The sequence below is a fragment of the Bos mutus genome, unplaced genomic scaffold, assembly GCF_027580195.1.
Source record: "Bos mutus isolate GX-2022 unplaced genomic scaffold, NWIPB_WYAK_1.1 CTG254, whole genome shotgun sequence".
In the NCBI taxonomy this organism is placed as follows: domain Eukaryota; kingdom Metazoa; phylum Chordata; class Mammalia; order Artiodactyla; family Bovidae; genus Bos; species Bos mutus.
The window spans coordinates 21,237-43,494 of NW_027219758.1; the positions used below are offsets into that span (position 1 = coordinate 21,237).

General features: G+C 41.5%; 1 protein-coding gene across 1 annotated transcript; it reads left to right on the plus strand.

Annotated features, from left to right (window-relative positions):
- The first annotated feature begins 5,741 nt into the window (after positions 1 to 5,741).
- LOC102287868 (olfactory receptor 8U1) lies at positions 5,742 to 6,694 on the plus strand. The gene is given in 2 exon segments (XM_005908384.2): positions 5,742 to 6,429; positions 6,432 to 6,694. Coding segments are annotated over 2 exon segments (951 nt in total).
- The last annotated feature ends 15,564 nt before the right edge of the window (positions 6,695 to 22,258 follow it).

The window sequence follows — 22,258 nt, forward strand, 5'->3', positions numbered from 1 at the left end:
ACAGTTAAAGAATTAGAAGGAAGTGGAGAGATAACCTATCCTGCTGCTGCTGCTGTTAAGTCTCTTCAGTTGTGTCTGACTCTGTGCGACCCCATAGATGGCGGCCCCCAGGCTCCCCCATCCCTGGGATTCTCCAGGCAAGAACACTGGAGTGGGTTGCCATTGCCTTCTCTGATAACCTAGTCTAGTGCCTTTTTTTTTTTTTTTAAACTTTACAATATTGTATTAGTTTTGCCAAATATCGAAATGAATCCGCCACAGGTATACCCACGTTCCCCATCCTGAACCCTCCTCCCTCCTCCTCCCCTACCCTCGCTCTGGGTCGTCCCAGTGCACCAGCCCCAAGCATCCAGTACCGTGCATCGAATCTGGACTGGTGACTCATTTCATACATGATATTATACATGTTTCAATGCTATTCTCCCAAATCTCCCCACCCTCTCCCTCTCTCACAGAGTCCATAAGACTGATCTATACATCGGTGTCTCTTTTGCTGTCTCGTACACAGGGTTATTGTTACCATCTTTCTAAATTCCATATACATGTGTTAGTATACTGTATTGGTGTTTTTCTTTCTGGCTTACTTCACTCTGTATAATAGGTTCCAGTTTTATCCATCTCATTAGAACTGATTCAAATGTATTCTTTTTAATGGCTGAGTAATACTCCATTGTGGATATGTACCACAGCTTTCTTATCCATTCATCTGCTGATGGGCATCTAGGTTGCTTCCATGTCCTGGCTATTATAAACAGTGCTGTGATGAACATTGGGGTACACGTGTCTCTTTCCCTTCTGGTTTCCTCAGTGTGTATGCCCAGCAGTGGGATTGTTGGATCATAAGGCAGTTCTATTTCCAGTTTTTTAAGGAATCTCCACACTATTCTCCATAGTGGCTGTACTAGTTTGCATTCCCACCAACAGTGTAAGAGAGTTCCCTTTTCTCCACACCCTCTCCAGCATTTATTGCTTGTAGACTTTTGGATCGCAGCCATTCTGACTGGCGTGAAATGGTATCTCATAGTGGTTTTAATTTGCATTTCTCTGATAATGAGTGATGTTGAGCATCTTTTCATGTGTTTGTTAGCCATCTGTATGTCTTCTTTGGAGAAATAAAATACATATTGTTGTTAGTTGTTCACTCACTAAGTGGTGAGTGACTCTTCATGACCCAATGGACCTTGCGACATGCAAGGTCCCCCCTATCCTTCACTATCTCCTGGAGTTTGCTCAAATTCATGTCCACTGAGTTGGTAATAATATCTAAACATCTCATCGTCTGTCATCCTCTTCTATCCTGCCTTCAACCTTTCCTGGCATCAGGGCTTTTTCCAACAAGTCAGCTCTTCGCATCAGGTGGCCAAAATATCAGAGCTTTAGCTTCAGCATCAGTCCTTCCAATGAATATTCAGGGTTGATTTCCTTTAAGATTGACTGGTTCAACATATATACATGAATAACTTGAACTCCAAAATGTTCAAGTGGGTTTCCCAAGCTCATGTAACTAATTAAAGACAGAACCAAGTCTAGAAGGTAAAGTTGAATACGCATGATGTATGCATATGTCTAGAATTTACAGAAATTATGCATGTACTTAACTAGTTGCTCAGCGCCTAAGCTCCTAAGCTGAGTGCTGAAGGATTGATGCTTTTGAACTGTGGTGTTGGAGAAGACTCTTGTTGTCCCTTAGACTGCACAGAGATCCAACCAGTCCATCCTAAAGGAAATCAGTCCAGAATATTTATTGGAAGGATTGATGTTGAAGCTGAAACTCCAATATTTTGGCCACATGATGCAAAGAACTGACTCATTTGAAAAGATACACTATTGTAAAGTAAAAAAGAAAAGAAAAGACCCTGATGCTGGGAAAGATTGAAGGCAGGAGGAGAAGGGGACGACAGAGGATGAGTTGGTTGGATGGCATCACCGACTGGATGGACATGAGTCTGAGTAAACTCTGGACATTGGTGATGGACAGGGAGGCCTGTCGTGCTGCAGTCCATGGGGTCTCAGAGAGTTGGACACGACTGAGTGACTGAACTGAACCAAACCATCTAGTTGCTTTTTCACATATTCTCTGCTTGAAACTTCCCTTGTCTTAAATCTTTCCATGTTAAGTTTTACATGTATATCCAGGGAAATCTTCCCTTAACCGTCCCCTCCTCAAAGTCTTCTAGTTTTCAGGCCTCCTCTCATACGTGTTTCTGGTGTACAGCACTGAGCTCCATGAGATTATTATACAGTAACTCACTATTCCGAATAGGCTTGATTGCTCTCTTCCTGTTTTTACTCGCTGATATCTGAAGTCTGACTTTTATTTGATGTCCCCTCAAAACACAGAAAGGTATTTAATAATATGGAGTCAGTAAAGATGTTTTAATGCATTCAAATTGCAAATTAATGACTTATGTTGCTCTTATATATGTGTATATGTTTGTTATTAAAAAATAAAGAGTACAGTTTTGACTCTATGAGGAGATTTGAAAAAAGCAGGCATATGATTGACGACATTGCAATCTATGTTAAAACTATGCTTTCTACTTTGGGAGGATTATATTAGATAAATGTCATCATTATATGCTTAGAGATAGCCACCAAAATGAAGAATATAACTTAAGAATAAGGAAATGAAATGGTTAAATACAATTAGCATGATATGAATCTTTAATTAACCCAGATAAGATTTAATTTCCCATTACCCTGGTGGCTCAGTGTTAAAAGAATCTGCCTGCCAATGCAGGAGACCTGAGTTTGATTTATCCCTTGATCAGGAAGCTCCTCTGGAGGGGGAAATGGCAATCCACTCCAGTATCCTTGACTGGGAAATCAATGAACAGAGGAGTCTGGTAGGCTACAGTCCTTGGGATTGCAAAGAGTCGGACACAGCTCAGAGACTAACACTTAACCTAACATTTAGAAGAGACATCACTAAAAAATAATTTTAAAAAATAACAAAAACAAAAGCACTGAGAACAAGGCTGTCAAACACAAAGTATCAAAACTCTATCAAGGACAGAGTTATGGAAACATTTGGTTTTATAAATGTGAGAGAAGATAAAAATAGAGTATGTCTGAACTGATTTTACAACACAAATATGAAATGTGTTAACTAAACTTGGGAAGCAACTTCAAAGAAGAGGTGATAATTAAATGGGCCTTAAAAGTAAATAGTTTTCCCTTTGTGTATTTTTCTTGTAGGGAAGTGTACTAGGAATGGCAAAGACAAGTGGAAGAGAAGCAAAGCAAGTCATGTTTTTATTGACAAAGAGACCAGTGGGCATTCCTTCTTGGCTGAGAGAGTTGAATGGAATCAGAACAATAAGACTATTCAGGGACACAATTATGAAAGGTCACATATATTGTAAAATATAGTTCACACCTTATTTTTGATATACAGCAAAATGATTTGAAATGTATAAATGTCAAAGTTTTGTGTTTTGGAAGTAGAGAAAGATGACTGAGAGGAAGAGCCCAGAAAAATAAAGAACGTGTGAATAGAGCTTTTTTTTTTTTTTCTTTTTTCTTTCTGATCTAGTCTACTGTCTTTTCTTTGAGACTGTAAGTAGTATTTAGAAATTAATAATTCTCAACATATATTCTTGAATGAGAGAATGAGTGAACTGAAATAGGCTCCTAAAGAAGCAGCATTTAGACATGAAAAGCCCTGAAGGTGAAGTTGCTCAGTCGTGTCCTACTCTTTGCGACTCCATGGACTGTAGCGCACCAGGCCCCTTGGTCCAGGGGCTTTTCCACGCAAGAATACTGGAGTGGGTTGCCATTCCCTTCTCCAGGAGACCTTCCCGACCCAGGGATTGAACCCAGGTCTCCCACATTGTAGGCAGATGCTTAACCGTCTGAGCCACCAAGGAAGTCCTTTAGACATAATCAAGACAAATGTTACGGATAGGAGATGCACAGTCTTGGCTATAGATCAGAGAGGGAGGTGTAGCCTAGACCTGTTTATCCATAAGTTGTTTATCTGTGTGTGTGAAAATGGTGATGGTGGGGGATGGGCTAGATTACAGTTTTTGATATTGTGCTTGTAGTGGCCTCTATATAATGAACTCAATTTTTAGAGTCTTGGCCTGTATAATTTGGACAAATTACAATAGAACAGATTATAGTACAACACAATGGACCATGCAAGGTAAGCGATGCCAGGTAATCAGAGTAGTATTCTAGATGCATTTATTTGTCAACACCATCAAGTAAAAGGTATTTATTTCTGTGATTTGTAGTCAAAAAGTTTGAGTCTGAAAGCTAGTTGTCTAGAGAAGTGGCTTGGTCTGGGCAGTTCTATGAACAAAAACATTGTCTCTTTTTTTTCTTTTTTTTATTTATTCAAAAATTACATTTTTTTTTTAAATTTAATTTTATTTTTTAACTTTACAATATTGTATTGGTTTTGCCATGTATCAACATGAATCAGCCTACTCAGCCATTTGTTTTTTAAAATGCAAATTATTTTCATTTCTTTTGATCATGTAAATTCCTGCTTTAGAGATAAAAATGTGCAATATATTAAAGCAAAAAAAATCTGGAAATAATTTGCTTCTTACCATAGAACTAATAAGATATAGTGATAGGATAGTAATAAGGTGTGGACTTAAGTCAGAAAATTCACAGATTTGTAACACAACTAATCATATGCAGACCAGCCTGCTGATTTTGTTTGAGATGCTTGTTTTGATCTCCTTTTCCTCATATGCAGAATGAGTGTAATGATATGATTTTAGGTTTAAAGTTTTGGTAAAACAAATGAAGTAAATAAACTCCTCATTGTTTCCTTCCATACTTACCTATTTTCAGTACTTGCATTATTAACATAACTAAGAAGATAGTCTATAATTGATAGTGACCTTTTAGTGATAAATTATTAAAGGAAAACAGAAAATGCAGAACTGTTTCCGCCTGCCTTGGAATAATATGGAGTTCTGTCTGCACAGGTACAATGACAGATACATCAAAGACACGTACCACTGCAGAATATTTCCTTTATGCTATTAATGCTAACAGTTTCTCAATAAAAGAAAAATAGCTATGGACTTCCAGTGGTTAAGACTTTGCCTTTCAGTGCAGGGGTATGGGTTCCCAGATGGCACTAGTGGTAAGGAAGCTGCCTGCCAATTCAGGAGACTCAAGAGAAGTGGGTTCTGTCCCTGGGTTGGGAAGATCCCCTGGAGGAGGAAATAGCAACCTCCTCCAGTATTCTCGCTGGGAGAATCACATGGATAGAGGAGACTGGCAGGCTACATACAGTCCACTGGATCACAAAGATTCGGACATGACTGAGAGTCTGAGCAATAACTGGATAAAATAAAATAAAACAGATTAATTAGGTAAGATACCACTTGACTCAAGGCCAAAAAATAAAATAAAATAAAACATAAAGCAGAAGCAATACTGTCATGAATTGACCAAAGACTTTCAAGAATGGCTGAACATTTTAATAAGTCAGATTAAAGTTGCAGACAGCTTAATGTTCAGGAACTTTCAACAGAAACCAGAATGTTCCACAGCTCCCTTCTTTGTATAAACAATGAATCCGGGAAAGGAGAGCTATGCCTTTCCCATGTTTATCTGTTTCTACTCTCCATCCCATTCCCAGAATCCCTGTATGCTAACTATATGTTAGCATTAAATCTCCTTACAAAATATCAAAGCATAAAAATACCACTTATATAACGGCAACTTGAATTTGTCTTTTTTTATACTTCCTCATGCAGATATCTGGAAGAGATATGGCACAGATCAACTGCACTCAGGTAAAGGAGTTTATTCTCGTTGGCCTCACGGATCAAGAGGAGTTGAAGACGCCCCTCTTTGTCCTGTTCTTATCCATCTACCTCTTCACAGTAGCAGGCAACCTGGGTCTGATCCTAGTCATCAGAACAGATTCAAGACTCCACACGCCAATGTACTTCTTTCTTAGCAGCCTGGCCTTTGTTGATTTCTGTTATGCTTCTGTCGTTACACCCAAAATGCTTGGAAATTTCTTGTATAAGCAAAATGTTATCTCTTTCAACTCATGTGCTGCCCAGTTAGGCTGTTTCCTCACTTTCATGGTATCCGAGTGCTTGCTACTGACTTCCATGGCCTACGATCGATACGTGGCCATTTGTAACCCTCTCTATATGCCCTCAATGTCCCAAAGAATCTGTATTCAGCTCATAGCTGTCCCCTACAGCTATGTCTTTTTGATGGCGCTGTTTCACACCATCTTCACTTTTCGTCTCTCCTATTGCCACTCAAATACCATCAATCATTTCTACTGCGATGATATGCCTCTTCTCAGGCTCACCTGTTCAGATACACGTTCCAAACAGCTACGGATTTTGGCCTGTGCTGGTGTTACTCTCATCTCCTCTGTTCTGATTGTCTTTATCTCCTACATGTTTATTATTTCTACCATCCTGAGAATGCACTCAGCTGAGGAAGACACAAAGCATTCTCCACATGTAGCTCCCATATACTTGCAGTCACCATATTCTACGGGACCCTCATCTTTATGTACTTACAGCCAAGTTCTCAGCATTCTCTTGACACAGATAAGATGGCCTCTGTCTTCTATACAGTGATCATTCCCATGTTGAACCCTTTAATCTACAGCCTCAGAAATAAGGATGTTAAAAATGCCCTGAAAAAAATCATCACCAATAAAAACCAGACTTCTGTGTTCACATTTAAAATATGATTCGAATAAATAAATGTGGACATTCTCTCATGGTGCATTTTTTTTTTTTAGTTGACTATGAAAAACTAGTCAAATGACTTGACCTTATTTGGTGTTCAATAAAGATTTCTTCAAACTAAAATAAATTCATTCCCTGAATTCTTTGTAATCAAACTTGACTTAGAATAATAATTTATATGTAGAAAGTATCATAGGAACTTACATTCCATTTCTCAAATTTTATATATGCATATATATATTTACACATAAAAGTACATATAAGTATATTTATATATTTATAAAAATCCATTTCATCTGATATCAACATAACTAGACATAAGCCAAAGGTAGGCAAAACTGAGTTCCCTTTAATACCCAGTTTAAAATTATAAGAATGCTTTAGTAATGTATCTTAGAGTGCTTTTGTAATATATTCCCAATTAAATGCTAAGAGACAACTGTAAATCAGTGATTTCAATCTGAATTGATTTTTCTCCCAGGGGCTATTTGGCAATGTCTGGAAATATTATTGATTTTCACCATGATAAGGTGGTGTAAACGAGTAGCCTTGTTATGTAGACAATCAAGGGTGTGGGTGTGTTAGTTGCTCAGTCATGTCCGACTCTTTGTGACCCCATGGCCCATAACCTGCCAGGCTTCTCCGTCCATGGGATTCTCCAGGCAAGAATATTGGAGTGGATTGCCATCTCCTTCTCCAAGGCTGTAGATGCTGCTACATAAACTGTAGTGGACATGAAAAATTCATCACGCATAAAACAATTATACAGTTCTAAATGCTAAGTTTCAATGCTGGGAAAGTCTTCCCTCAACAGCTGTTTTCTAAGAATTGTAGACTTCATCCTGGTCATACTGGTGAATGGTGTTACTAAGGCTTCCTATGTTCTTGGCCACTCAGTCGTGTCTGACTCCCTGTGGCCCCATGGACTGTAGCCCATCATGTTCCTCTGTCCATGGAATTTTCCAGGCAAGCATACTGGAGTGGGTTACCATTTCCTCCTTTTGTGTCTCCTGCCTTAGCAGGTAGATTCTTTACCACTAGCCACCTGAAAAGTCTCCTATAGACTTGCCGATTTTCCCTTTATTTTTTTTCCATCAGTTCAGTTCAGTCGCTCAGTTGTGTCCGACTCTTTGTGACCCCATGAATTGCCGCACGCCAGGCCTCCCTGTCCATCACCAACTCCCGGAGTTCACTCAAACTCACGTCCATCGAGTCGGTGATGCCATCCAGCCATCTTATCCTCTGTCGTCCCCTTCTCCTTCTGCCCCCAATCCCTCCTAGCATCAGAGTCTTTTCCAATAAGTCAACTCTTCGCATGAGGTGGCTAAAGTACTGGAGTTTCAGCTTTAGCATCATTCCTTCCAAAGAAATCCCAGGGCTGATCTTCAGAATGGACTGGCTGGATATCCTTGCAGTCCAGGGGACTCTCAAGAGTCTTCTCCAACACCACAGTTCAAAAGCATCAGTTCTTCGAGACTCAGCTTTCTTCACAGTTCAACTCTCACATCCATACATGAGTACTGGAAAAACCACAGCCTTGACTGGACGGAACTTTGTTGGCAAAGTAATGTCTCTGCTTTTGAATATGCCATCTAGGTTGGTCATAACCTTCCTTCCAAGGAGTAAGCATCTTTTAATTTCATGGCTGCGATCACCATCTGCAGTGATTTTGAAGCCCCCCAAAATAAAGCCCTACACTGTTTCCACAGAAAACTAGTCAATCTTTTTTCCATCAAGTGCCATTAAATCCCCAGTTGAATTATGCTTTTCTGTTCACATATGTCACTTTCTATTTCATAAATCTTGAGGTGACTGTGTCACTTGTTCATGAATTTATAATTGCAAATTTACTGTGTTTTCCTGTTATTATTATTAAAAACCTGTCTTTGTTTACTGTAGTCCTATTTTTCTATGACTTTAATATAAAATTTCAGCTCTTTTATAGTTACTATTTTCATGGAATCACTTTCTATCATTTTACTTTAAAATATATATTTATTATTTTATTTTTGGCTGCACTGGGTCTTCTTTGCTGTCAACTGGTTTTCTCTAGCTTTGGTGAGTGGTACTACTCTCTAGCTATAGTATCTAGGCTTCTCACTATGGTGAGTTCTCTTGATACAGAGTTCTGGCTCTTGAGCACAGTCTCAGTAGCTGCAGTGCACAGACTTAGTTGCCTTGAGGCATATGGAATCTTCCTGGACCAGTGACTGAACCCATGTCCCCTGCATTGGCAGTGGCAAAAACTGAGTGAAAATTGTGTCTTTTTTAGACAGGCAGCTGTTGGATTTTGCCTTTTTAAAGTAACTAAATATATATGCCTTTTCATTGGTGTAATTAGTACCTTTCTACTTAATGACATCTGGAGGGCTTGTTAGAACACTTATTGGTGGATCAAACTTCCAGAGTTTAAGACCAGTAGGTCTGATTCTTTGAGGGATTCCCTGGTGGCTCAGACGGTAAAGTGTCTGCCCACAATGCGGGAGACCCAGGTTCGATCTCCGGGTCGGGAAGATCCCCTGGAGAAGGAAATGGCAACTGACTCCAGTATTCTTGCCTAGAAAATCCCATGGATGGGGAAGCCTGGTGGGCTACAATCCATGGGGTCGCAAAGAGTCGGACGTGACTTAGCAACTTCATGGAGGTTTCATGGAGGTCTGATTCAGAGCAAGAAAAAAAAAATTGCATTTGCAACAGCTACTTATAGTTTCCAAGTGTTGAATGAGGTTACTGAGAGGATGTGACCTTTGGTTGGCTCTTGAGCTGGACCTGGACAATCAGAGGGTCCTCACTATCAATCCCTGCCTCCATGCTTTTGGAGTGCACTTTTCTGCCTCTTGCTTCCATGGCAGGAGCCATTGTCAAGGATGCAGCCTGGAGAGCCTAAGGTGTTGAAACCATCTGGATGGTAGGCATGCTGCTGCTGCTAAGTCACTTCAGTCGTGTCCGACTCTGTGCGACTCCATAGACGGCAGCCCACCAGGCTCCCCCATCCCTGGGATACTCAAGGCAAGAACACTGGAGTGGGTTGCCATTTCCTTCTCCAATGCATGAAAGTGAAAAGTGAAAGTGAAGTCACTCAGTGGTTGTCCAACTCTTAGCGACCCCATGGACTGCAGCCTACCAGGCTCCTCGGCCCATGGGATTTCCCAGGCAAGAGTACTGGAGTGGGGTGCCATAGTCTTCTCCATGGTAGGCGTGAGTGAACCCATAAGTCTTTTAGGAGTCCAGGGGGCCTTTGCAGAGATTTATTCATTTTATAGCCACCCAAGCCAAGACTCATAGGTATATTCCCTTGTTGTTTAAAATTGCCACTGACCAATATGGGTTGATCCACTTCTTTGTCTTTTTTCTCCCTGCCCTTCATGTATGCTTGTCTAGTTTCAGATTTCACCTGGGAAACTCTGTTTGCAAACCAATATCAAGTTATCTTGATGTTGCTTGTCCAGGGCTCCACTTTTATAGCCATTGCCTCAAATGATCTCTTTATCATATCTATATTCAGCTTCTGGTGGCTGTTCTCAATTAAGAGTCAGTGCCTACATTTCTTTATTGGAGAACTGCATCAAGTTCCCTGAAGCTGTTATGTCTGTGGGCCAGGTAAGACAGAAGCAACTGGAAATTTACATCCACAGGGACTAGCCCTTAGCAATGATTGATGCCAGCACAGGAGTGTACAGGTTTACATCCCACAGGGACTAGCCCTTAGCAATGATTGATGCGAGCACAGGAGTGTACAGGTTTACATCCACAGGGACTAGCCCTTAGCAATGATTGATGCGAGCACAGGAGTGTACAGGTTTACATCCCACAGGGACTAGCCCTTAGCAATGATTGATGCGAGCACAGGAGTGTACAGGTTTACATCCACAGGGACTAGCCCTTAGCAATGATTGATGCGAGCACAGGAGTGTACAGGTTTACATCCACAGGGACTAGCCCTTAGCAATGATTGATGCGAGCACAGGAGTGTACAGGTTTACATCCACAGGGACTAGCCTTTAGCAATGATTGATCGAGCACAGGTGACAGGTTTACATCCACAGGGACTGATTGCAATGATTGATGCGAGCACAGGAGTGTACAGGTTTACATCCACAGGGACTAGCCCTTAGCAATGATTGATGCGAGCACAGGAGTGTACAGGTTTACATCCACAGGGACTAGCCCTTAGCAATGATTGATGCAAGCACAGGAGTGTACAGGTTTACATCCACAGGGACTAGCCCTTAGCAATGATTGATGCGAGCACAGGAGTGTACAGGTTTACATCCACAGGGACTAGCCCTTAGCAATGATTGATGGGAGCACAGGAGTGTACAGGTTTACATCCACAGGGACTAGCCCTTAGCAATGATTGACAGGAGTGTACAGGTTTACATCCACAGGGACTAGCCCTTAGCAATGATTGATGCGAGCACAGGAGTGTACAGTTTTACATCCACAGGACTTTAGCAATCCACAGGAGTGTACAGGTTTACATCCACAGGGACTAGCCCTTAGCAATGATTGATACGAGCACAGGAGTGTACAGGTTTACATCCACAGGGACTAGCCCTTAGCAATGATTGATGCGAGCACAGGAGTGTACTGGTTTACATCCACAGGACTAGCCCTTAGCAATGATTGATGGGAGCACAGGAGTGTACAGGTTTACATCCACAGGGACTAGCCCTTAGCAATGATTGATGCGAGCACAGGAGTGTACAGGTTTACATCCACAGGGACTAGCCCTTAGCAATGATTGATGCGAGCACAGGAGTGTACAGGTTTACATCCACAGGGACTAGCCCTTAGCAATGATTGATGCGAGCACAGGAGTGTACTGGTTTACATCCACAGGGACTAGCCCAGCAATGATTGATGGGGCACAGGAGTGTACAGGTTTACATCCACAGGGACTAGCCCTTAGCAATGATTGATGCGAGCACAGGAGTGTACAGGTTTACATCCACAGGGACTAGCCCTTAGCAATGATTGATACGAGCACAGGAGTGTACAGGTTTACATCCACAGGGACTAGCCCTTAGCAATGATTGATACGAGCACAGGAGTGTACTGGTTTACATCCACAGGGACTAGCCCTTAGCAATGATTGATGGGAGCACAGGAGTGTACAGGTTTACATCCACAGGGACTAGCCCTTAGCAATGATTGATGTGAGCACAGGAGTGTACAGGTTTACATCCACAGGGACTAGCCCTTAGCAATGATTGATGCGAGCACAGGAGTGTACAGGTTTACATCCACAGGGGGAACACAGGAGTGTACTGGTTTACATCCACAGGGACTAGCCCTTAGCAATGATTGATGGGAGCACAGGAGTGTACAGGTTTACATCCACAGGGACTAGCCCTTAGCAATGATTGATACGAGCACAGGAGTGTACAGGTTTACATCCACAGGGACTAGCCCTTAGCAATGATTGATGCGAGCACAGGAGTGTACTGGTTTACATCCACAGGGACTAGCCCTTAGCAATGATTGATGGGAGCACAGGAGTGTACAGGTTTACATCCACAGGACTAGCCCTTAGCAATGATTGATACGAGCACAGGAGTGTACAGGTTTACATCCACAGGGACTAGCCCTTAGCAATGATTGATCTTGAGCACAGGAGTGTACAGGTTTACATCCACAGGGACTAGCCCTTAGCAATGATTGATACGAGCACAGGAGTGTACTGGTTTACATCCACAGGACTAGCCCTTAGCAATGATTGATGGGAGCACAGGAGTGTACAGGTTTACATCCACAGGGACTAGCCCTTAGCAATGATTGATGCGAGCACAGGAGTGTACAGGTTTACATCCACAGGGACTAGCCCTTAGCAATGATTGATGCGAGCACAGGAGTGTACAGGTTTACATCCACAGGGACTAGCCCTTAGCAATGATTGATGCGAGCACAGGAGTGTACTGGTTTACATCCACAGGACTAGTGCAATGATTGATGGGTTTACAGGTTTACATCCACAGGGACTAGCCTTAGCAATGATTGATGCGAGCACAGGAGTGTACAGGTTTACATCCACAGGGACTAGCCCTTAGCAATGATTGATGCGAGCACAGGAGTGTACAGGTTTACATCCACAGGGACTAGCCCTTAGCAATGATTGATACGAGCACAGGAGTGTACTGGTTTACATCCACAGGGACTAGCCCTTAGCAATGATTGATGGGAGCACAGGAGTGTACAGGTTTACATCCACAGGGACTAGCCCTTAGCAATGATTGATGCGAGCACAGGAGTGTACAGGTTTACATCCACAGGGACTAGCCCTTAGCAATGATTGATGCGAGCACAGGAGTGTACAGGTTTACATCCACAGGGACTAGCCCTTAGCAATGATTGATGCGAGCACAGGAGTGTACTGGTTTACATCCACAGGACTTTAGCAATGATTGATACGAGCACCAGGTTTACATCCACAGGGACTAGCCCTTAGCAATGATTGATGCGAGCACAGGAGTGTACAGGTTTACATCCACAGGGACTAGCCCTTAGCAATGATTGATGCGAGCACAGGAGTGTACAGGTTTACATCCACAGGGACTAGCCCTTAGCAATGATTGATGCGAGCACAGGAGTGTACAGGTTTACATCCACAGGGACTAGCCCTTAGCAATGATTGATACGAGCACAGGAGTGTACTGGTTTACATCCACAGGACTAGCCCTTAGCAATGATTGATGGGAGCACAGGAGTGTACAGGTTTACATCCACAGGGACTAGCCCTTAGCAATGATTGATGCGAGCAGAGGAGTGTACAGGTTTACATCCACAGGGACTAGCCCTTAGCAATGATTGATTGAGCACAGGAGTGTACAGGTTTACATCCACAGGACTAGCCTTAGCAATGATTGATGGGAGCACAGGAGTGTACAGGTTTACATCCACAGGGACTAGCCCTTAGCAATGATTGATGCGAGCACAGGAGTGTACAGGTTTACATCCACAGGGACTAGCCCTTAGCAATGATTGATGCGAGCACAGGAGTGTACTGGTTTACATCCACAGGGACTAGCCCTTAGCAATGATTGATGGGAGCACAGGAGTGTACAGGTTTACATCCACAGGGACTAGCCCTTAGCAATGATTGATGCGAGCACAGGAGTGTACAGGTTTACATCCACAGGGACTAGCCCTTAGCAATGATTGATGCGAGCACAGGAGTGTACAGGTTTACATCCACAGGGACTAGCCCTTAGCAATGATTGATGCGAGCACAGGAGTGTACTGGTTTACATCCACAGGGACTAGCCCTTAGCAATGATTGACTGAGCACAGGAGTGTACAGGTTTACATCCACAGGGACTAGCCCTTAGCGAGCACAGGAGTGTACAGGTTTACATCCACAGGGACTAGCCCTTAGCAATGATTGATGCGAGCACAGGAGTGTACAGGTTTACATCCACAGGGACTAGCCCTTAGCAATGATTGATGCGAGCACAGGAGTGTACAGGTTTACATCCACAGGGACTAGCCCTTAGCAATGATTGATGCGAGCACAGGAGTGTACAGGTGGCCCTTGGACACTGCGAGGTCTACCTATGCTATGCTATGCTAAGTCACTTCAGTCATGTCCGACTCTGTGTGACCCCATAGGCGACAGCCCACCAGGCTCCCCCGTCCCTGGGATTCTCCAGGCAAGAACACTGGAGTGGGTTGCCCTTAGCAGCCCACCAGGCTCCCCCGTCCCTGGGATTCTCCAGGCAAGAACACTGGAGTGGGTTGCCCTTAGCAGCCCACCAGGCTCCCCCGTCCCTGGGATTCTCCAGGCAAGAACACTGGAGTGGGTTGCCATTTCCTTCTCCAATGCATGAAAGCAAAAAGTGAAAGTGAAGTCGCTCAGTCGTGTCCGACTCCTAGCAACCCCATGGACTGCAGCCTACCAGGCTCCTCCATCCATCGGATTTTCCAGGCAAGAGTACTGGAGTGGGGTGCCATTGCCTTCTCAATGCATGGAACAGTTGTGTCCGACTCCTAGCAACCCCATGGACTGCAGCCCACCAGGCTCCTCTGCCCATGGGATTTTCCAGGCAAGAGTACTGGAGTGGGGTGCCACTGCCTTCTCCGACAGGTCTACCTACACATGTATAATTTTCCATTAGTAAATATTATAGTACTACAAGGTCACTGATTGTTTGAATCCAATAATGGAGGGAGGAATCACTGATACAGTAGGCCAATGCTAAGTTATACACAGATTAATACATACATTTATGGGTTATGGGTTGTTCAGGGTCAGCTGTTTATATCCAAGCTCTTTTGCCCACTCATATCAACTTGAGCTACCTCTCTCCAGAACTCTTCCATGGAATCTAACCAAAATTCCTATCATGGGGACTTTGATACTATATCCTTGCTTGGCTTACTTTCTTACCAGGTGCCACTTCCCACTCAATCCAATAGCTATTCGTGGGAAAAATTCTTAACAAATCACATTTACACCAATTATTGATTCAGTATCTCATTTTGGGGGAACCCAAATTAAGATGGGATTATAATTTTTTGAAATATATTATTTGTGTAATTTTCCAGAAAGAAAAGTCCTCTTGATAGTCATATATATTGAAACATTAAAATTGTTTAACATTCATCAACTTTTATCAGCCTACTTAATAGGAAGTGCTTCTAGCACCTCTTCTTATCACAAAAAGGGCTCAGAAGTTTAAAAAAGTAAAAGTCTGAAGAATTATTTAGGCTATGTTGTCAAATCTAGTTTGCTCTTAGCCATGAAATTCTGGGTCCTTTTTCTTCTGGGGCCTTCCCTGGTAGCGCAGATGGTAAAGAATTTTTCTGCAATACAGGAGACACAGGTTTGATCCCTGGGTCAGGAAGGTCCCCTGGAGAAGGGAATGGCAACCCACTTTAGTATTCTTGTCTGGAGAATCCCATGGATAGAGGAGCTTGGCAGGCTATAGTCAATGGGGTCTCAAAGAGTCAGACATGACTGAGCACCTTCATTTTCTTTCTTTTCTTCTGGAAAAAGAAAACTAACTGAATGGATGTGGATATCAGGAGGCATGAATTTGACTCCTGTTAGAACCACTAACTGTATTTCCTATTTAAGATGTGAGCTTTGTCATTGGTAAATGATTGGGTTGTGTTAGATATATGATTTTATTTTTTGTAGAATTATTTTGGTTAGAGTTTTTTATGTTATTAATAATAGTATCAATGTGTGCATGGGTGCTAAGTCATGTCTGACCCTTTGTGACCCTATGGACTGTAGCCCACCAGGTTCCTACGTCCTTGGGATTCTCAGGCAAGAATACTATAGTGGGTTGTGATCTCCTCCTCCAGGGGATCTTCCCCATCCAGAGACCAAACCTGCATCTCTACATCTCCTGCATTGGCAGGTGGGTTCTTTACCAGTAGCACCACCTGGGAAGCTCCAATAAACGATAATAACTAAAATTAGTCTGGTGGAGTGGGGTGGCATAACCAAAGCTCTGACCAGTTTTTCCTCTTAACACGTTTTCCAGTGATCTTCCTTCTGGTCACTCAGAAACAACTTGAGTCATTGCCACAAGACCAAGTTGCTTTCACAGCACTATCTGAAAGGTATGAGACTAAACATGATCTATGGTCCCATGCTGCCTGGTAGTTCTTTGAGTTCCAATCTTTTCATAAGCATCATAGGAATTCTATTTTGACAAGGGAAATCTCTCTCACCAGTGCTGTTTCTGACCTGTTCCTAAATCTCCCCCAATCCTCACAATATTAATGTCCAGTTGTTCTTCCAATTACAAACTTTCTTAAATGTAGTATCATTCATGAGGGTGTAAATTCTACCAGGACTTCTACCAGCCTGAAAATGGCAAAACCTAAATTTGAAAAAGGAAACTTTATTTATTTTTTCTGGTTTGTTGGTTTTTGGCCACATGGCTTGTGAGCTTTTAGTTCCCTGAACAAGGATTAAACCCAGGTGCTCAGCAGTGAGAAGCCGGAGCCCTAACCACTGGATCACCAGGGAACATCCAAGAAAGCTTATCTCTTGAAAACTTTGAGATCTAGGTAACTAGCATTGCTTGGAAAACAGTTGTGATTTTCAAACTGTTAAGTATAACTTTTCTTTAATAATTCTGTTAAGGAAAACATGAAATGGTGAAAATTGCTGTGTGGGTCTGATTTAAAATGTGTTATTGAAATGAGGTTAATTTTATTGATGTGTTTGGGGATTCGAGGTTTCAATGATCATTATTTGTCATAATTTTTGTCATAATCTATTCTACAAAGTTTCTAAATAACTGTAGTAATACATTTGCTTTATTTACAGAGGTTCAATTCCCAAGTTCTCACAGATCAGTTTCTTGTGACAACTCAGAAAGGAATGTGAGATAAATGAGTCCCAAAGGTACTTTTTCATGGAGATGGCATGAAATCATTTTTCAGGTTCTCCCAGGCTTTCAAATGAAGATCTTGGGAGAGAAAAAAAAAAAAAAAAAAGCAAACTCACAAACATCCCAAACTCTCTCTCTACAAGTGAAAATCCCATTGTTGAAGACTATTTTCCAGGGAACAGCAGCCAGAAGCACTGTCTAAATTGCATGTTTATTTGTAAAACTCCTGCCACAACAGCATGCTTATCTCATTTGCAAGTTTATGTATCAAGTTTCTCTCCAGCAGTGAAAAACCTTGTCCCACTACTTAAAAGCCATTTAATCACTTGTTCAACACCAATATACATGTACAGCCTTTCAGAATTAACTTGGACCACCATGAGAAACATATTTATAAACCAGAATGCAAAGTTTATATTCAGTTCCTTTTCTCTGTAATTTTACAATGACTAATCAAAGAGCCATTTTCTAAAGTTACTCATGACAATAAATCTCCCATCTTAAGTGTGATTATGTCATACATTCATAATACAGTTAAATACATTTGTATGCAATTTTTCCTGGCATTGTCTGACAATCTCACTAACTTTTCTGTTTATATATATATATATATATATATATATATATATATATATAAAATTTAGTCTTTGCAATATGAAGTTCTATGAATTTATGGTAATTGCAGAGAGTTAAATAACAAGCCCCTAGGTAACATGCAGAACAGTTCCTTCACCTTAAAAATTCCCTTAATGTATTTCCTAGTCAAATACTCAACCTTCCCAAAAACTTTGATCAACTGAACTGAACTCCTTCTCCTAAAGTTTAAGAAATGGAAAGATGAACCTTTCCTGGGAAGAGCTCTTGATGACATATATATATATATATATATAACTAATGCTGAAATAGCTTTATAAAAACTCAATCCTAAGAAGTTGTGGTTAATAATTCCTCTTTATTGTCACTTGAGATGAGTGCAATTGTGCGGTAGTTTGAGCATTCTTTGGCATTGCCTTTCTTTGGGATTGGAATGAAAACTGACCTTTTCCCGTCCTGTGGCCACTGCTGAGTTTTCCAAATTTCCTGGCATATTGAGTGCAGCACTTTCACAGCATCATCTTCCAGGATTTGGAATAGCTCAACTGGAATTCCATCACCTCCACTAGCTTTGTTCGTAGTGATGCTTTCTAAGGCCCATTTGACTTCACATTCCAGAATGTCTGGCTCTAGGTCAGTGATCACACCATCATGATTATCTGGGTCATGAAGATCTTTTTTGTACAGTTGTCCTGTGTATTCTTGCCATCTCTTCTTAATATCTTCTGCTTCTGTTAGGTCCATACCATTTCTGTCCTTTATCGAGCCCATCTTTGCATGAAATGTTCCTTTCATATCTCTGATTTTCTTGAAGAGATCTCTAGTCTTTCCCATTCTGTTATTTTCCTCTATTTCTTTGCATTGATTGCTGAAGAAGGCTTTCTTATCTCTTCTTGCTATTCTTTGGAACTCTGCATTCAGATGTTTATATCTTTCCTCTTCTCCTTTGCTTTTCGCTTCTCTTCTTTTCACAGCTATTTGTAAGGCTTCCCCAGACAACCATTTTGCTTTATTGCATTTCTTTTCCATGGGGATGGTCTTGATCCCTGTCTCCTGTACAATGTCACGAACCTCATTCCATAGTTCATCAGGCACTCTATCTATCAGATCTAGGCCCTTAAATCTATTTCTCACTTCCACTGTATAATCATAAGGGATTTGATTTAGGTCATACCCGAATTGGCATCCGGTCCCATCACTTCATGGGAAATAGATGGGGAAACAGTGGAAATAGTGTCAGACTTTATTTTTCTGGGCTCCAAAATCACTGCAGATGGTGACTGCAGCCATGAAATTAAAAGACACTTACTCCTTGGAAGGAAAGTTATGACCAACCTAGATAGCATATTCAAAAGCAGAGACATTACTTTGCCAACAAAGGTCCGTCTAGTCAAGGCTACGGTTTTTCCTGTGGTCATGTATGGATGTGAGAGTTAGACTGTGAAGAAGGCTGAGCACCGAAGAATTGATGCTTTTGACTGTGGTATTGGAGAAGACTCTTGAGAGTCCCTTGGACTGCCAGTCCATTCTGAAGGAGATCAGCTCTGGGATTTCTTTGGAAGGAATGATGCTAAAGCTGAAACTCCAGTACTTTACCACCTCATGCAAAGAGTTGACTCATTGCAAAAGACTCTGATGCTGGGAGGGATTGGGGGCAAGAGGAGAAGGGGATGACAGAGGATGAGATGGCTGGATGGCATCACTGACTGGATGAACGTGAGTCTCAGTGAACTCCGGGAGTTGGTGATGGACAGGGAGGCCTGGTGTGCTGTGATTCATGGGGTCGCAAAGAGTCAGACACGACTGAGCGACTGATCTGATCTGATTGTCACTTGAATTCAACTAATGTATTTGCATGCAGGGATTTATACAGAAGATTTCTACTTAGTTAATTTTACAACATTCCTATACCAAGTAGAAGTCAAGCCATTTTACAGTTAAACATAAATGAGATCAGAACATTTTTCCAACTGCATTAACCATGTTTGACATTTAAAATAAAATACAGAATAATTATGTAATTTACTAAGCATAATTCATGTTAATTCATATAATCTTGATTGATGCTGACAAATTGTGATCATGTCAAGCTGTGAAATGCAAGGATTTGCTGCTTTTCCTGTTCACTGAACCACTTATGTTAATTCATCGTGTACAAACAGTGTTAGATACTAACACTGACACTCCCCTGCAGCCATTATATTAAAGCCCATAGTTATCACTGGAAATTTATTTCATAGAAAACTACATGGTAAAATTTATATTCAAAATCACTGTACAAAGCAGACTAATCCCTCACTGTATTCTCACAAACCATATGCAGGATAATCTGGTTATCCATCATTAATCCAGAATCCTTAGGGATGCAAACTTCTCCTTGCTTTGGGCCTCACAGTGTACATCGAATGTTTTACTGATCCTCTCATTTATGTCTTTTAGGTTCACTATGTGTAACTGAAGTTTTGTTTTTCACCTCCTATCCGAAACCTCTGGAAGATATAATTAAAGTATCTGGTGAATTCTCAGTTAATTGCTGGATGCCCTAAATTATGGAGAAGGCCAGAAAGAAAAGCACCAATACAGCATACTAACGCATATATATGGAATTTAGAAAGATGATAACGATAACCCTGTATGAGAGACAGCAAAAGAGACACAGGTGTATAGAACAGGCCTTTGGACTCTGTGGGAGAGGGAGAGGGTGGGATGATTTGGAAGAATGACCTTGAAACATGTATATTATTATATGTGAAACAAAATGCCAGTCCAGGTTCGATGCATGAGACAGGATACTCAGGGCTGGTGCACTGGGATGAGCCAGAGGGATGGTATTGGAAGGGAGGTGGGAGAGGGGTTCAAGATGGGGAACACATGTTCATCCGTGGTGGATTCATGTCAATGTATGGCAAAACCAATACAGTATTGTAAAGTAATTAGCCTGCAATTAAAATAAATAAATTTATACTAAAAAAATTACGGAGAAGGCAATAGAAATTGCTTTATATTGGAAAAATAAAGATAATTCCATAGTTCCTTTCTCCCTCATCACCCCCTCCCACAAACCCAACAAAACTGTTTCAATGTAGAGGATTATTGTTTCCATAAACATGCTGTCTTTGTCCATTCAAGCTATCATAACAAAATACTATAAAAATGAGTGATTTTTAACAATAGGAAGTTATTTTCTCATAATTTGGGGGGCCGGTAAGTCCAAGATCAAGGTCCTGATCATTTGGTTCTTTGTAGGAACTCTCTTGCTGGATTGTGTGTGGCTGCTCTCTGTGCTCTCCTCACATGACCTCTTCTGTGTGTGTGTGTGTGTGTGTACCAGAGAGTGTGATGTTTGTGTGTGTTTAATATGTAAAGAGAGAGAAGAGGAGAAGGCAATGGCACCCCACTCCAGTACTTTTGCCTGGAAAATCCCATGGATGGAGGAGCCTGGTAGGCTGCAGTCCATGGGGTCGCTAGAGTTGGACACGACTGAGCAACTTCACTTTCTCTTTGCACTTTCATGCATTGGAGAAGGAAATGGCAACCCACTCCAGTGTTCTTGCCTGGAGAATCCCAGGGACAGGAAGCCTGGTGGGCTGCCATCTATGGGGTCGCACAGAGTCAGACACAACTGAAGCGACGCAGAAGCAGCAGCAGCAGCAGCATGTAAAAGAGAGAGAACTAGTGTCTCTCCTTGTAAGGCCACTAATTTATCATGAGGATCCCATTCTCATTATCGCTTCTCACCCTACCTCTCTCCCTAAGGACCATCTGCAGATACCATCACATTGGGTTTGGGCCCTTGATCTATGAATTTGGGAAGGATACAATTCAGTTTACAGCAGACACATTGTTTCCAAGTAAATTTTAAAACCATTTTCTCTCTGTACACCCTTGTTGTAGACACAGAAGAGCTAAGAAAGCTCTCTGCGAGAGTATTCTTTAGACTAGGTCACCAAGGAAATCAAGTAATGATGGAGAGAGACAACCTAAAGAGAAAATGAACACTTCATGAGCATTTCAAAGAATAAGACAATGATGTTCAGAAACAGATTCTTGGAGGAGTTATATATGTAGTTCTTTGAAAGAGATGTAGTTAGAAAATTCACAAGGTAATTTTTATTTTTCTTCCAAGGATAGATTTAAATCCTTTTGTTGAACAACAACAACCACATAACAATTAAAGCAACAAATAAATAAGAGTAACTCAAAAACTAGAAAATCTTAGGGCAATGATATCAAACGCAGAACTGTACACCTGAAGTTCTTCAAAACAGAATAATAATGCTAATTGATCTCCAGCCTGCCTTGGGATCCCTTTGGGGTGTGGGCGCTAAGCTTTCTGACTATTTTCCTTGCCTCTTCCTCTAAGTGAGAAAGAGCCCTGGGACACGTCAGGGACAAAACCTTGCAGTGTGCTGCTGCCCAGACCTGTTTGGAGAAGAAACAGGAACAGTCTGCCCAGGTATAGTTTAGCAGAGTATATTTAAAAATTGGGATACAAATGACAGTTTTCAAATGAGTTAGAATAGAATAAATTTTAGAATAAAATATTTTGGATGGCATTTTGGAAACAAGGGAAAGAATATCTCCTCTAATCTTATTTCAGTTATGCAGACATGTGGTATTGTA